Source organism: Pungitius pungitius, chromosome 4, assembly GCF_949316345.1.
Source record: "Pungitius pungitius chromosome 4, fPunPun2.1, whole genome shotgun sequence".
In the NCBI taxonomy this organism is placed as follows: Eukaryota; Metazoa; Chordata; class Actinopteri; order Perciformes; family Gasterosteidae; genus Pungitius; species Pungitius pungitius.
In genome coordinates, this window is record NC_084903.1 from 17,135,183 (window position 1) to 17,152,377 (window position 17,195).

The window sequence follows — 17,195 nt, forward strand, 5'->3', positions numbered from 1 at the left end:
ACTAGGGCAGTACCCAAATTCATTTTTTATTTAATCCAAATATGCATCTTTGCCTATGGTGATCTCGTTTCAAAACCAAATCCATAGTCACCTATGATACACGTTGTGGTGAAACCTACAGCTGCACTTTGCTTAAATTACTCCATTACCCCCCCCCCCTCTCATTCTGCCATAGTTCACCATCACGTCGAGCATTATGGAGTCTAATCATTGGCTCTAAAGTATGTTCTTAAATCCCTAATAATCAGAGCGCTCATATCTTATGGAATATACTCTGCTCAGATGAAAGAGGAATTGCCGTCTCTCTCGTATAAAGACAACACGTTTCAGGTGGTTTGCCATGTTTGATGTGCTTATGTGATAATTGGATTCTTGCTTGCAGAGTTTGCATTTAATTTGGTTAGTTTGTTCTACTTGTCAGTATTTTCTAAAGGAGGACGAATAACTAAGGTTTTTAAAGGTTTTCTGTTATGCTTTGAATGTCATAGTAATTTTCATCTTATTTTGTAAAAGGAAATACAAAATGCAACCGAACAGCTACCAAAGTGAATCTTGTCTCTTTCTTCTTTTCCATCCACACAGAGAAGTTTGCACCTGCCTCTGGGCAGACACATTTTCAAGTTCTCTGGCTGCTGTGTTATTATTTATGAGTGTAATCCAGTTGAGCACGAATGTCCTCATAATGCTCTCTGTATTCTCCCTTCAGAGGAACAATATACCCACAAATTTGTGTTGACAACATTTTTACTACATTTTTTGATAAACAGCCCCATTGCAAAGCGAACCACAGGGCCTTTAAAGATATCATAGTTTAATATTTTATAGCTTAGATAAACTGTGTGAAAGTAGTTTTATTTATCTCTGGTTTCTAGCTTTGGGAGAGAGCTGTCCCAAATTGTGTCCCAAATTGTGTTGGGTCCTTTTAAGATCATAAGAATATGATGTATGACTTGAGATCTGCACTGAATTTTCTTTTGCCTTTTCAGTCCTTACGTATTACTGTGAAAGACTTTCCATAATGTGTATTATTTTGTAATGCAGAGACTATTTCACTCCCAAAATTCTCAGTCGATCTTCCACTTTTTCCCACTTTGCACTCCTCTCAGAAGGAGGACGGTCCAATTTAGCCATGTGAGGCCAGCCCAATAAATAGCTGCTTTACTGAGAATGAGTCGGATTGAGGATTTATCCAATCCTTTACCCAGACTGATTGTTTACCTTTGCCTGAGCTTGATTGGATTGAAAAGGGAGCTCTCGCCCTGATCCATACAGAGGAGAGAGCAATCTAATCATTGCTCTCCCTCTGTCTTCTTCTGTCGTTCTTTCTTCATTTTTTTTGCACTCTGTTCCTCTCATATTGCCTCTTTCTCTCCTTCAAAAATCTTTGTTATGTCTGCCCTTTTTTCCCCCTTTAAAACTCCCTCTTTATTCCTTTGCTTGCCCGTTTATTTCTTTTAGAGTTCCTCTCTCCTCAACCGTCTCTACACTTGAGAGAGGCTGCGATGTTCCATACATCGACTCAGAAACAGTTAGTGCAGCTTAGCTTAGCTATATTCATGTGTGCATATTTTTGTGGTAAACAAACAAACAAAGCTAACTTTTTCCCCTTTTTTTGTGAAAAGCATTGCCATGGACCATTTCAAGAAATGTAAAGCATTACTACACAGCATGCAATAGGGTGAGGCTCCTATACTGTCATTTCAAACCCAGTGATTATTTTTCTGAATACTTGTGGAGAGGAAGAAGTAAACAAGAGAATGAATGCGTTAGACTTAGAGGTCACTCGGAAGGTGCTTGTTGCATCGTTCAAGTTAACTCCCGGGACAGCAGGGCTTTCAGTTAACAAAGCACTGTAGTCCCGCTCACAAAGCCTTTGTTGTTACGCATACACACATCGGCAAGTACACACTCACACTCTCAAACGCGCGCACACACACACACACACACGCACACACGTGGCTTCCACTAGAACACAATAAGAGAGTAAATGGTTTTTCTGAAAGTGATTCCTACCTCCTTATTATTTATTCATGGCTCTGCTGGTCATTGCAACCTTGAGACCGGCGTCTGTGTGTGTGTGTTTGTGTGTGTGTGGTGAATTCTATAAGAGAAGAAAAGGTGGAGAGAGCCATAGCGGAGAAAAGTGGAGAGGCAGAGAAAAGAAAGAAGTGTTGAAAAGAAGGAGAGAGGGAGGGATGGAGGGAAGGAGATGAGGGCTGCGGTCTGGAATATGGGTTTGGATTTCCGTCCTTGAGGGGTGAGTTGAAGGCGATCAATAGTGAGGCTGAGAGCAGGCTGATCGGGTGGCAGCACGAGGCTGCTCAGGCACTCAGAGGGAACACGACCTAGACACAAACAAGGTCACTGTCCGACCCCTAACTGGACGGAGGGACAAAAAGAAGAGGAACAATAGAGTAGAAGAAGATAAAGATTGAGATGGGTTAAAACATTTGGGGGGTGGAATAGAACAATAAAAAGCCAAGGTTGATGATGAACAAGAAAAAGAGAATGAGAAACTAAAATAAAAGAAACCGGCAGGTTTGAATCGAACCTAGATGAATATTTGAAGTTTACCAAGGAATAGAAGCTTCTAGATAGAAGAGGAGATTGATCAAGGTGCAATCCTGCATCTTGTGAACTTGGTTTGCTGGACACACAAGTAATGATTGGGAAGGTTATTCTATTGTTAAATCTCAACATACATTCAGTATAGGGATGTTTAAACGATAAAACAAAATGCCACGTAGGTTTATATCCAAAAATGTGGCCTCTGGCTGTGGTTTGCGGGTGAAATGACTGCTGTTGATGTGGCATCATGAAGGTATGTCTGGATAAATCCAGGAGAGTAATGAAGCTTTGCTCTTTGATGAAGGCAACTTTTAAATGTAACTTTTGTGCTGTGTCAGCATACCACTTAACATTTAAGTTTAAAGACAAACTAGAAACCCAACAGGATCAAACTGCTGCAGATGAATATGTGAGAGAGTGATATCTTGACTACGACTACTTGAGATATTGAGGAAGCAAAGAAAAACAAAGAAAAATCAAATTAGATCTCCAAGCAAAAACAAAAACACTCAATATTGCTGGTGATGAGTCTGGGGGTTCGATACTCTGCTAGACTCCTCTATACCTTGTCTGTATGGTGTCTCTGGAGTGTCTGCTGCCGTGGCAACGCATTGTACCTTCCAGACAAGCCCCCCTCTAAGGCTAAAAATAATAAAGGTCTAAATATCTGTATGTCTATGCTGACAAGGTTAAATGAAATGGTGGACAGAATAGACTCTTGATATTGCATAGGTGCTGGGCACAGATAGACAAACAGACTGACTGATGGACAGGCAGTGATTGGTTTTAGTTTGTGTTGTTACATAATTAGATTGTAACAAACACTGGTCTTCAAGAAACGTTTTTAGTTAGTTTACATCATTTATTTGATCCTTTGATTTCATTTGGCCTGATATTGTGTTTGTGGTATCAGTAGTTGAGAGTTGTTTTTGGCTCTTACTCAATTCCATGATATATTCTGAAGGTACATAATAAAAATAACAATATTTTGTATATAGTACTTTTCAGGCATAAGTGAAACCTACTTAGTTTAAATAAGGCTCATGATAATGGTCTGCTAATTTCAGTTGTTTCAGGCTGTATCTGGACCAGGATTGTCCTTGTAAATGCAATCTTAAAATGTATTTAAATAGTCAACAAGTGGTTTGATACTAAAATTGGTACAATATATCAAGACCTACTAGTTTTACTAAATTATCCGCCTTCCTTTCGGATAAATTGCCATCATGAGACTGAGGGGGAGTTTAATACAGATATAAAAGCTAGTTTTGTTTTTATTAAAGTATTTCCAGAGAAGAAGGGAACACCAGATGGGAACTTCAGTGATGGCTGCCCATTTCTCAGTCCCTCAGTGAGAGACTGCGGGGCTTTAGGTTGCGCTTAAGGCCAGCCGCAGCAGTACAAAGCAGTGTCCAGAGCCCACGGCCAGGAATCTGTCACTCGTCACACAAAGGAGGGAAGCTTCTGTACAGTGCAGCTTTTAAAAGAAAGACGGTCATCCGGTCAATTTTTGTTCAGCAGTATATTTCATAAACACCTGGAAGGAATTTTTCTGAACTTGGCTGGATGCAAAAATGAGATTTGGTCAAAGTCGCAGTGAAGTAACAAAAATATGTTTGGGCCATATCTTAAATTAGCTAATATATATATATATATATATATATATATATATATATATATATATATATATATATATATATATATATATATATATATACATTTCCAGAGATCATGCGATTTTCTTAAATGCTGATGATTCCTCTGCCTCCTGTAATATTATCCCAGCCTTGGTGTCAAATTGCACAGGCACAGAGAGCGATGAGGGGCATTTGTATTGTATGCCAAGGTTAGAGTGAGGGAAGATGTATTTAATATCAATGACTCAGTTTTATTGAATTTTGTAAGGAAGGGATCTATGCAGAGTTGGAAGGTGTTTCACTCGGATATGTGTGTGAAACACACTGATGGCAACTGTTGCTATTTAGATACAGGTGACTGCTTTGAATTACTTATGCAGGAGCATATCTGTCAGTCATGTTCGTATTGACAAGGATCCAGGTATGCCATGGGCTTCTTGCTAGCTACATATAGTCAATTATTACACATTTAAACTGCTCCAAGTGACCGGTAATTAGAATGCGTATTTTCATCTGCACGTTTATTCCGTCATTTATTTTATGTCATCCACATATGTCATTTTTCTATTTCAATACAGATCTTCGCTTGTAGAGCAAAGCGGGGCCAATTATTTTCGCAGTGTCAGTTTTTTCGGTTTTAAGCTGCCATTATCAACCGTCTATAGTTCTTATTTCTCACAGTTATTTTGTCTGCCTGTCTTCTTTCTTCCTCTCCCACAATTTCCCTCACACTTTGTGTGTGTGTGTGTGGGTGTGCATCCGTGCCAAGTAGTATTCCCCGATAACAGGATTACCATCTTAAGCCCATTCACGGTAAGTGAGCCAGTTGGATGGATAAAGCACTGTTTCGTCGACTCTGCTGGTGTTGCATCAAGAAAACAGTTAGAAAAATTGCAGAAGGCAGGCCCAGCGAGCTCTCGGGGAGCTACAAAGAGGGAACGTAATGGATTCAAACGCTGCAACACACCGGGAAGCTGCAGTGGTTTAGAGGCAAGAAAGCTTTGCCAGCTAAGTGTTGGTTTACAGTGATATCAAACAAAAAGGATGCTCATTGAAAGGAGTAATGAGTAAAGTACCTAGCAGGAATGTTACAGTAAAATGAATGATTCATTTTAGACAGGGTTAGTTGATTAGAACTAACGTACCTGAAGAAGAATGAATTACATAAATATCAAGATCAAGATGATTGAAATACTTAATAAATGCTTATTGTAATAATTGACATTAATCAATCAATTGAATTGATATTGGTCTTACATTAGAGTCTTACTAATGCTGATATTTCTTTGCTATCCAGTTGAATTAGAGTCTCCTAATTACTCGGGCAGAAATGTAAATATGAAGGTGTGAAGCAATTGACAGCTGACCTGTCCAGTTCGCTGGCTGCATCATAATAATTCAGGATCAGATCAGGCCAATCTCTCTACGTTGTTTTCATTATCTGCGACCGCCGTGCTGAATATTCATGAGAGGAAATTAACACGAAGAGCAAGGTGTGCACACAATTTTAGCCTCCTTTTCTTCACTAAATGCTAACTAAGTATCATGGTCTGTCGTGTGTTGTGTAGTTCGACCGTTTCCAGTTAAGACAGCGGGGCAAATGTGTCCGACAACCATCGGACCACGTCTGCTGGATCCAGTGGAAACGTGTCACTGGGGAGAGAAGTTAAAGGCCCAAAGGCAGATTAGGAGGGGAATGGAGTGTAGGTGTTTTCTTTGCGTGTGTGTGTGTGTGTGTGTGTGTGTGTGTGTGTGTGTGAGAGAATGAGAGGCAAGATAAATCAGAGTATTTTCAAACTTTAGCGTGTGAGTAGGAACGAAGGAAGGAAACAGCGTAGGAAAGAAAGATCAGGAGAAAGGTATACAATTGAGACACACACACAAACACACACACACACACACACACACACAGACAAAGAGAGTGAGAGGAAGGGAGAAGGTTGATGGACGCACAGCTGCGGGCCACTGATCCGTCAGCATGGTTGACACACATTACCCTTCCCCACCGTAACAAGACGACACCTTTCACTCTTTCTCTTCTTCACCATCTTCACTATCTTGTATCCATATTCATCATGCCTCATTAGACGTCCTTCTTTCTCTCCCTACAGGTCAACACAGATTTACTGACTTGAAGCTGCAATCCATCGCTGGTTTATTGGGTACCCCCACCCGAACCCAAAGCAATCCAATCCAAAAGCTCTGCAGTAAATCCTGACTTTAGAAAGCTCATAACTTCACTTTTTGTTTACAATGTGGCAGAGATGTGTTGATTCAACAAAATTGAAAAAGCTTTGAACGGAGCATCTAATATTTAGTCAGCTGTCTCAACAAAAACTGGACATGATAAGCTTAATAAAGTTAGTTTCTTATTGCAGCGCTGGTGTATTGGATTGCAGCAGATTTAGCAAGGTGCATGTGACTTATAAACTTGCCCCCTGGGTGTATTGTTAAAATATCCATCAGTACTATGGAGTGCAGCAGATTTACTGTGGCTTCAGATGCTGTGAGCAACTGCAAAGAAAATGTTTACTTGCTTGTCAGGTCGCGACATGGTTTGACAATGTCAATAAAGTGTGTTTATCGGCCCACAATACACGTTGCAACAACTCGTCAAAGCATCTGTGCTGCAGTGTGAGTGCTGCTGAACCCTCGGCCAAAAACAGCTTGCCGTACAATGTCAATTTCTGGATTTGATCATTGAAAACCAATAATGGCAAAATCTACATTAAAACGCTGAATTCCATTTTGATCATTAAGAAGAAGGGAAGCTTTGTAGCTTAAAGGACGAGTCTCCTACCACCGCTGATTGGTACCAGCCCGCAGAGAGGAATATTTTATTTTGAAAAATCGCTGGATTTTTCCCCAATTAAATGCGCTTCTCCCTCTGCACCAGGCGTGCGCCACACTTCTTCGGCTCGCGAGCTACTTTTCAATCGACCAAGTCACGGCGATCCGCCAAGGACCGCCCGACAGGGTGAGGGGGAACGACCCTGCTGACGTTACATACTACATACTATTTTGTCGTGTGTATACCGCTAAGAAACCGCTCTGTGGGCTAAAAAAAAAAAAGGCTGGCTTAAAGGAAAAGTTCTTATTACCATTAATGGCTTTCAACGAAGCAGAAAGCGTAGCGCGTTGGTTGGAAACAAACATGGCATACACTGAAATGATTGCGAATAATGATCTCACTATCTCACTTGTTTTCCATCCTCTTCCTGTACTCATGTTGAAACATCTGTGTCTTAGACAGCATACAGCTGCCCCAGCTGAATACAGCAACCAGGAACAAAACCTGCTGCATTTCATGTCAGGCAGGATCCCCCCTGGGATCCCAAACCTTCCCTTCACATTACGCTTCTAACCAAATGTGAGAGATGATATTACAAAAGGCTCTGACTCAACAAATGCCTCCTCTCCTCTCAGCATGTATGTGAATCTGCGTGGGGTGAAAAGTCTTTATTTGCATCTTTATGTGTGTAAACGAATGTACATTTAGACACAAGATCTGACAGCGGGTCAGTTTTAGGCTTCCACATGAAGGAAGAGAGAAGCACCCAGACAGGGATGAGCTGAGGGAGAGAGAAAAGGACCGGGACAGGAATCCAGCCCAATCCATCGGGAACTGAGTGTAAAAAATAGAACAGCGTCACACGTCTATTGAGGGAAGAGAGAGAGCGAACGAGGTCAGAGAAAGAGAGCCCAGGTGATCAGTTTAAGCTGCTGGTGTCACGGGCACACATAGGCTCTGCTGGCGTCTACCTGTCATCTACATCGCACACAATGTCCCCTTTGTTCACAATATCACCTCCCTATTTTGCTACATCTACCTCCCCGGTGTAGCAACTCTGAGTGCGATGCACTATTTCTCTCACAGAGCTGCCAGCGATACTGCATATATCATTCCCTCTCATTCTCACACTCCACTCGCTGACAAAAAAAAAAACCCTCTCACTTGCACATGCAATCTTTTTTTTCACTCTCACCCTTTCCTCGTATGCTATATTCCTTACCGACTCCAGCTGTTTTTCACACTTTGTCTCACTGTTACCTTATATGCTTTACCCATGCCTTTTACCCCGGGATGTGTGAATATAACAATACTGTTGGCAGTATTATTGTAAGCCTACATGTTACTTTCACTTCCGTTGGCTTTCTGTAATCTTTTGAGTGCAATACATCGTCCTGATTCCATGCTCAAAGCTTTTCCAAACTCATGTACGGTTTCATTACGTGTCCACGACAGTAAGCATACGCTAACTCATTTTTTTTCTGAACCATATTATTTTACCGTCACTATGCCCCATTTCACATAATATTGCTATTTAAATGTTTTTCCACTTGAAACTAACCTTAATGTTCTTGAACTCTTAACTCTTCGAAGCGAGCACACCCAACATGCCTCATCTTTTAATCCTTGAATATAAAGGGTAAAGCAGGAAAAACACAGATACAGATTAATGCTCACTTTTACTATCTTCTTTATGTCTCTCACAAAGCTCCACACACCCACCCACACGCACACACACACACACACAAACACACATGCACAGAAACTTTAGTCACTAAACCATGGAGAGGCAGGGTTCGCTTCACCGCTCACCTTGGCTGGTTTGATCAATGGCAGTCTGCCTCCACCAAATCCTTCCCACAAACAAGGCTGAACAAACAGGCATGGAGTGGTGTTTACACAGCCCCTGATAATCTGCTAATCCATATAACCTGCTTTCCAACCAACCCGCTGAGGCACTCTTGCATGCACTCGCCCACAAGCGCGCGGGATTGGATATGTACACCGCCGCAGACGCAAGCGTGAATGCAGGATGCACACACACACACACACACTACATACAATAATTTGCATGCACTCATACACATGCTCTCAGTGCTATCAGTGACTTCTGCCCATTATCCTCTCTGACCTCTTCGACGGGACATGGTTGATAACAGACAGAAGGGTTAATAAGGATTAATGGATTGTGCGCACACAGTTGCACACACACACACACACACACACACACACACACACACACACACACACACAACAGTGGGAATAACATTTCAGAGTTGATGACTTTTCATGATTTCATGTATCTGAAGCGTGTGTGTGTGTGTGAGTGTGTTTGTGGACTTGATTAATCGAGTCATTGTGTAATGTTGCTGTCGGCCATGGAGCATTCCCACGGCTTGATGGGATAATTGAGGCGTGAAGAAGCCACATAGAGTTTGTCAAAAGTCTTAATGGTCTTAGTTTAGCATCGTGGACACCATGAGGACGGGGCTTTGCGTTATTAACTTCCACTCAATACAGCAGACAGAGGTTTTATCACTAACACAAAAAATCCAATGCATTTATAATGTTCATCAATTATTCAGACTAGTTCTAGGTCACTGAATTTGTTTTAATGTAGACATACCTTTCAACCACATTTCAGGTGACACAACTAGCACAATGAAGATCTTATCTATTATCTAACAACAAAAACATAACTTCATTATGATGTGAAAATGTGGTGGTTAAGGCTTTGGTTTGAATTCCCAATGAACCAGAGTCATAACCCTTACAGAAGGGAACCCTTAGAATGGTCTATTAAAGAATTATGGGTCAATTGTTTTTCTCTGTGGAAACAAGTGTTAAAGGTGACTATTAAGTTGTACTTTTATTGCTTTGTGCTTGAACACTAAATATTTCTTTGGGTCGGGAGATATGAACACATGCCTTCGTCAAATGTTTCCCTTTCCCCATTTTCACTTTCTTACATTAATCTTTGAGTGATTCTGTCCTTGCAACATTTTGCTTTCAGCGACAGCATCTTTGTCAATTTAACCTTCTTCCCCCTCCCTCCTCTTTTTAAGGTACGGTGGACGAAGACGGCTGGCAGTGCATCAGACAAGTTCCAGGAAAAACCCATCTTCAACGAGACGCTGCGCATCGAGTCCATCAAGAGGATTAAGGGGGGTCGCTACTACTGCAAGGCCGACAACGGGGTGGGGGTGGCTGCCATCAAGTCCATCCGCGTAGATGTGCAGTGTAAGTGGCCGGGGAGAAAGACAAAAAAAAAGAAAAACTCCTTCCACTTCTGGACCACAGCAAACTATCACAACAGCTATTCCCACTGTTAGAGGAGATAAAGATTGCAGGAGGAGAGATTAAAGACAGTTCGGAAGACATTTCGAGTGGGAATGGCTTCCAGGAGTATCTGATGATTATGGTGGAAGAGATACACATTATTGGAGGGGTGTTGGAGGGTATGGATGATGCCCGCTTTTCAAAATGAGCAATTTTTCTATTTCGTTGTGGGTAATGCAGAGTAATAAAAAAAACTTTTCTCAGATACTCCTGGAAAGAAGTGAAGTCTGTGGGACATATCGAGAGTTTTATAACAGTTGGTCCAGGTGGTACGGGCTCCCTAACCCACTGCTTCTCAACTTCCTCTTCTCAACCGCTGCCCCACTCCTCTAGTGAAATAAAGTTCAGACTCATTCTCAAAAATCCCATCTGGTTTGTGCTGTCACATTCTCAGATTTGAATAAAAAATAATAAAAAATACTAATCTACCAACGATAAATAGATTGCTGTGCCCTTTCTCACTTTGTTACGCTTTCTTTGAACGGTCCCTGCAGTCCGGGCCTTTAGAAACCTCTTTAATGCTAATGTTTCTCGCACAGACAGACAGTTGAGAAGCGGCGTGGCGTGGTAGGGGCCCCGTGCTGCTGCTTGTTTCACTGCCCCACTGTCCTTGTGAGTCAGAGGCCAGGTCATGACGACAAGGTTGCACATGCAACTATACACCCGACACGTCAATACCTTTATACAGGTTTGGTTTAATTCCCAGCACCCTAAAACCTTATATAGCCGTCACGCCGGTTTACTGCATAGATATTTCCTCCCTTCATTGATTTAATCATTTTAATGGTGGGTTTATAGACTAATAGAAAAAGGTTGATTTTCCAAAGGCCCTGTAGCACTAAACATCCATTACCTACCTTTCTGTTTCTAAATTAATTTATTATTCTGCTCTGCTTTGGTCTGCCACCCTCGCATTAGAATATTCAGCACACACACACACACACACACACACTCGCTCCATGCTTGTCCCTCTAGGATTTGTAACTCACACCAGCAGCCCGCCTCAGCCTCTTAATGGGGCTCCCCCTCCCTCCCTCCCTCTTTCCGTCTTCCCCACTCCCTTTCTGCTGATAGAGTTAGTTTTCCCCGAGCGCCGGCTCAGCCTCTACTGGGGAGCTGGTAATTGCAGGGGGCCTGGCTAGTAAACAGGTGGTACTGTGAGTGTAGCTGTGACAAGAGCTCTGTGAAGCTAACCAGCTCTGACGGCCAATGCTTGTTCAATTCCCCCCCCGCCCCATGTGCCACGTTAGACCGAGCTGGGGGGGGGGGACAAAAAGACGACTAAAGACAGCAAGAACAAGAAATGGTATTTAGGGAGAAGAGAGCGAGAGATCCACTTAATGAGGTAAAGGCACTCATATGCTTCTCAATTTGGATGCATCCAACAGAGCAGTTATTGGACTAGAGGGCAGAACAGGTTGGTTCCTTCAAAGGGTGATAACAAGAGCTTCAGTTCTCTTCCTCAGGGCCCTGCAATTTGTCTTTTTTTTTTTTTTTTAGTGAAATGGCCACCCTGCACTTTCTATTCTCTCTTTACTCTTTATTTTATCCTTCTTATTCCTACATTTATCTTGTTGTCCTTCATTTCCCCCCCCCCTTCCTTCCTGCCATCCTCTCTGCACCACACACACACACACACACACACCAGTGTGTGATGAAGCAGGGAGTTATTTTGTGTTTGTGTGTAGTGAGTCAGCTGGGTTCTGTCCTCTCAGCTGTGAGGCTCAACCAAACACAGCAGTGTCTGTCTTAAGGTCATCGGCTGTGCGTGCGGCATTAACTTTGCTTTCATACAAACACATGGGTGCAAGCATCCATCATGCCAGCGCACACACATACCAAATTGCTTGCTGTACTGTAGCATGCACACACACTTTGCATTCTCATAGATGCAGGTGCACACCGACGCATACGCTAGCAGGGGCGCACTATTGAGTATGCACACATGCTCCAATACAGTATATATCGCAAAGCAAACTCTCCCATTTCAAAGTGCAGTGTGTGGAAAACAAGAGGAACAGTAGGGAAGAAAGAGGATGGGAGAGACTGAGTGAGGGGTTGGAACTGAAAAGGCAGAGCAGAAGCAGAGCAGTGAAAATGAATATCAGGATTAAAGTTAAGGCGCATAATCAATATTCTGCTTCGCAAATCAAAAAGCAAATAAAGTAAAAGTAACCTTTTTATATATATTTTTAGACTCTCTTTATCCCAATATCTCATTCCTTATCTTGCTTTTTTCATTTTGTCTCCCGACACAACATCCCTTTGTTTGGTTTTCCACAACTAGCACGCAGAGATGTTTTCTTTCTTTTTTGTATTCTTTAGACTCTCCTTTCTTCATTTCTGTGAACCAGTTATTAACTAAGCATGTATTTACTAATTGACCTTTTGGGTATTTTAATAAATCAGTTAGCACAAAGTAGTTAATGCAAACTTGTTTTCCATTTAATGGAATTGCGAGACCTTCAGCCAACAAATTAGAACGTCTGCAGTACTTAATGAGCAAATACGGGTGACGCTCCCTCTGTCAATTTACCCCTCTCCAATTCCACAAAGAGCACATAGGGCAACCTTTCCATTTATCTAAAGCAACTCAGACTCGGCTCAATGATGCGTTTTACTCAACAACACTTTTTCAGCCTGACACCCATTTCTATAAACAACATTTCTCCCTTGTTAGACCTCCATTACACGGGGGGTCACCTGTATCAATCAGCTGCACCATGACCTGGCACACTAACCACAGAGGCAGTAGTGCAGTGAGCTGGCGGGGTTTAACTTTGAGTAGCCTCTACTGATGGGATGGACTTGGTTCAGAAACCCAACCAATGATGTTTTAACATTAAACGGCTCAGTTTAGTTCAAATCCTCTCTGCGGACAATTTAATCTCTGCAGGAACCACACAGGTAAGTGGCATATTTCTATGTATGATGACGAAGTTATTGCTGATACTGGTTATGTGAATGTTGATGGGAATATTGTGACAGTTCTTGTTTTAGTTCTTTTTAGTTACCGTCGACACCGTTAGCACGGTCGGTCGATTTGAGTCGCGGCACGTCATTAAGGGGTGATGGTGGGTCCCGGAGCCAGACCAGTGGAGAACCACTGGTCTATATGCTTTGGGCCAAATCTTCTATCACAACACAACGCTCTGTGCTGGTGGGAGCAGGAGGAGGTGGACAGTGCTGCTGAAATACACACACACACACACACACACACACACACACACAGACACAGTTGCTCAAACACACAAAGAAACACACAGACGCCAAGTAAACCTGTGGGATGGACAGGTACAGAAAGTGAGTAGCGTCATTGGGGCAACGTACAAGAAGCGTTGGCCTTTTAAAAGGATCAAAGCTGAAGCCACGTGGAGAATCACGGGGCCAATATATTACCGTCAAACTTTCCTCTGCTCATTATTCACGCGTTTGTCCTTTCCTCACAGTCTCTGTGGATGTTTCTGTGTGAAGCAGCCGTGTTATTTGTTTTAACTCTCTATTGCTCCTAAATATATATTCCTGCTCGTCCATGCTCCTTTGTGATGTCTTTGGTCTGGTTGTGTCTTTCTCCGTTGTTCAGCCTCGTCTCTGCGGGACGTCGTCTCTATTTTCTTTTGTTAGTTTCAACCTCTCTCTACTTTTCTTACTCTGTCTGTCGCACAAAGGAGTGGTAGATGTTCCCCTGCTGGACTGTTATTGGAGAGGTGTATAACGGATAAAGTCATCTGAAAACTCTCCTTCGCCTTCAGCCAAGAACATTCTGTTGATTTTCAGACACATTCAAAAGCAGATTTAATCTGACTGCCGGCCTTATGTGTCATTTAAGAAATAAGTCAATGCTTCTTTCATTTTGAAGGAGCCCTCGGTGCTCTTGACTAAATTTCAGACAGCCTTCTTTGTTAATGACCATGAAGTGTTGAAAGAGACCACAGATATCTTTTCTACTTCAAACTCCCAAACACAACTTAGTTTCATTGACCTTTAAGATTAATTTGGTCTCTGGCAAATTTGTTGAAGGGACTAAAATGTTATCTGACATCAGTCTTATGACTTTGTACATAATTCATTATAATAATTAAACTGATAAATGTACAGTAAAGACATCTTGTGTACATGATGAGTGCCATGCCAAAGAGAAAACCATGAAATAATTGCGTCCCTTTGGTACCTTCACAGGGTGATAACGAGAGCTTCAGTTCTCTTCCTCAGGGCCCCGCAATATGTGCAGGGTGGACATTTCACAAAAAAAAAAAAAAAGACAACTGGTATGAAGCTGCTGCCTTGCCTTGAAGCATTCAGATGTTTAGTCTTGTGTGGATTTTCACGTCTATGTTTCTGAGAGCAGAAAGCAGCATTTGGTCTATTTTATCGGACTGGTCGCTATTATTATTGTTATTATTATTATTATATAAATACAAAAACCAGCAAACAGTCTGTTTCTAACACAATGTTGGATTTTCCAGGGACTCTTGTTTCAAGCAGATGGATGTTTATAAAAATAGAAAACCCTTTGTGAACAGGGCATTATTGGAATCACTATTATATGATGTTAGCTAATGTAATACAGCAAAGTACATTTATCTGAATCATATGAATTTGTATTAGTGAACTCCCAACCTAAGCTGACTAGACATCACTGATTTACTTGACATGATTTACGTGCATTATAATTTTTATATATTAAATTGGATATAAATAGGTATAATAAACATTTAGGTAAACAATAACCATCATTAAAGAGATGAACCATGCAGCATTTCTGCATTTTTTGTGTTGAAGCTTAGGTGTTGTCACGCTTGCCTTAAACAGTATCCCGTTTTATTGGCTGCTCTGTTCTTTTTCGGTACTCCTCGACTAACGCTATCTGATAAGTTAGTCCAACATTTCATCACCCTCACACCTCAAGAGCCTTCAAATTAAATTTTGCCGCTCCTGCTGCGAAACACAATCTTCCATCCCGATACATAATCTTAAATCTCAATTTTTTTTCTCAGTTTTTATGATAAATAAATATGTAATAAGTACATTTCTTTAGATACAGAAAAACAGACTATTTTCTTAATTAATTAAGAATTTATATGAAAAATAATCAGATGTTATATCAATATATGATTTCATCATGATATCATTTCATTGAATGAGAACAAGCCCTGGTTTAATAATATATTTTAATAAAATAACCCACAGTGTGTGGGCGGAGGTCAGAAATTGAACAGAAAACCAAACCTGATAATAAAAATATGATTTGAACCAAATGTTCGCTGCAACATCATGCTGACACAGGAAGAAAAATGGATTAACCGTGATAAATAATTAGCTTTCTCATGAAGCAGATATGAGAGAATCCGAGAAGGTGAATGATGTGTGGGAACAATATCTCTCTTTCGGTTTTATCCTTTAGACTTCTTTAGATATCAGACAACTGAACTTAATCAAAAATAAGTATTCATGAGGTACAGGACAATAGTTTCCTCACCTTTTCAGAACTCTTTGCCATATCTATGCAACATCCTTTAGCGCTTCAGACATGAAAAAAGGGTGCACTCTGGAGCTAAATTAGATTTTATAGAAAGAGAGGTGTTTTATTTTCCAGTGCGAATAGTCCTCCTTTTGCCGCTTCACATGCACACATCAAGCACACTAATTCATTTTTTCTAAATATACAGATACAGACACACACTACCTCCCTTGCACAAAAAACACACAGACGTACCCAAACATTTTGTATCTTTGACCCAGCCAATGGGAATATATGTATGAATATATAAGATTAGTTATGAAATTCCCCTACATTATATTTCTTGTGAGCAGGATCTGACGATGGTATGATAATAATCTGGTAACAGTGGGAAATATAATAATCTTATTCTCTTCTTAAAAAGCGAGCCCAGTCAGAGAGGCTGGCTCCAGATATGGTGCACGTATACTGTATATCTGTACGTCATATCGTCAAATGATCAAATTTACATATTTGACTGGAGGTGAGATAGTGGTAATGAGAATCTGTTAAAAGCACTGAGGACAGAACATGACCGATAGGCCTCTGTGATACTGTGCATTTTCCACCAGTAGAATACATTGCAAAGCTCTCTGTTTCACATTGCTTCATTTACCTTTTCTATCTAACTGCCATCTGGGTTCACGTGAAGTTCATGGACAACTTTGAGTTGGAATCACATTACTAAGGAGGCAGTACAACCAGTGTCCAGAGACAGTATTCAGTTTACTGAGCAGCTGTTTAGGAATATGTGCTGTAAAACTCCCTCTGGGCTCCATGCACATGTTTGCCTTTGTCATGATAAGATCAGACGTGACCATAATAATGGAAGCACATTTCATTCTTGCGATGTCACCTAATTACACGTGAATCACATGATCGGAAATGACTAACCCTTCAAGTGTTTTATATATATATATATATTATTGGAATACCATTTTGGCTGACTACAATGGACCTTTCCTTCATAAGCTATTAATTTCCTGCCGATAGAGAACTGTATTGTAATTACAATCCCAGCGTATTCTTTTTTTTATTTGAAAGAAGAATCAATAGCCATGATGACAAATGTTTTAGCGCAAGGAAAATGTTTCCATCTGAACTAGAAAACAAGTAATCTTTCCTGTTCATTGTGTCCATATCAACATAGCACTATATTCTATATATGGTGAAAGCATATTATAATAATACAAGCAATTAGACTCAGTTAGCTTGTTATGTTGTTTGCACACTTGTCTTTACCAGCTTTAGTAGATTCCAGTGTTTGTTGTGTTCGTTTCTGTGTCTTATGGTATACTTGTTTAATTCCAGATCTTTTCTCCACCTTGACAACCATAGCAACGGGTGCACTCAGATGCAC

General features: G+C 41.0%; 1 protein-coding gene across 2 annotated transcripts in view; it reads left to right on the forward strand.

The window, feature by feature from the left end:
- Positions 1-17,195, forward strand: part of LOC119229216 (MAM domain-containing glycosylphosphatidylinositol anchor protein 1) — a 121,550-nt gene that overhangs the window by 40,939 nt on the left and 63,416 nt on the right. For both annotated transcript variants that reach the window (XM_037489424.2, XM_037489433.2), the window contains exon 4: positions 10,062-10,236. In XM_037489424.2, the coding sequence (XP_037345321.2) occupies positions 10,062-10,236 (175 nt within the window). The remainder of the gene's footprint in view (positions 1-10,061; positions 10,237-17,195) is intronic.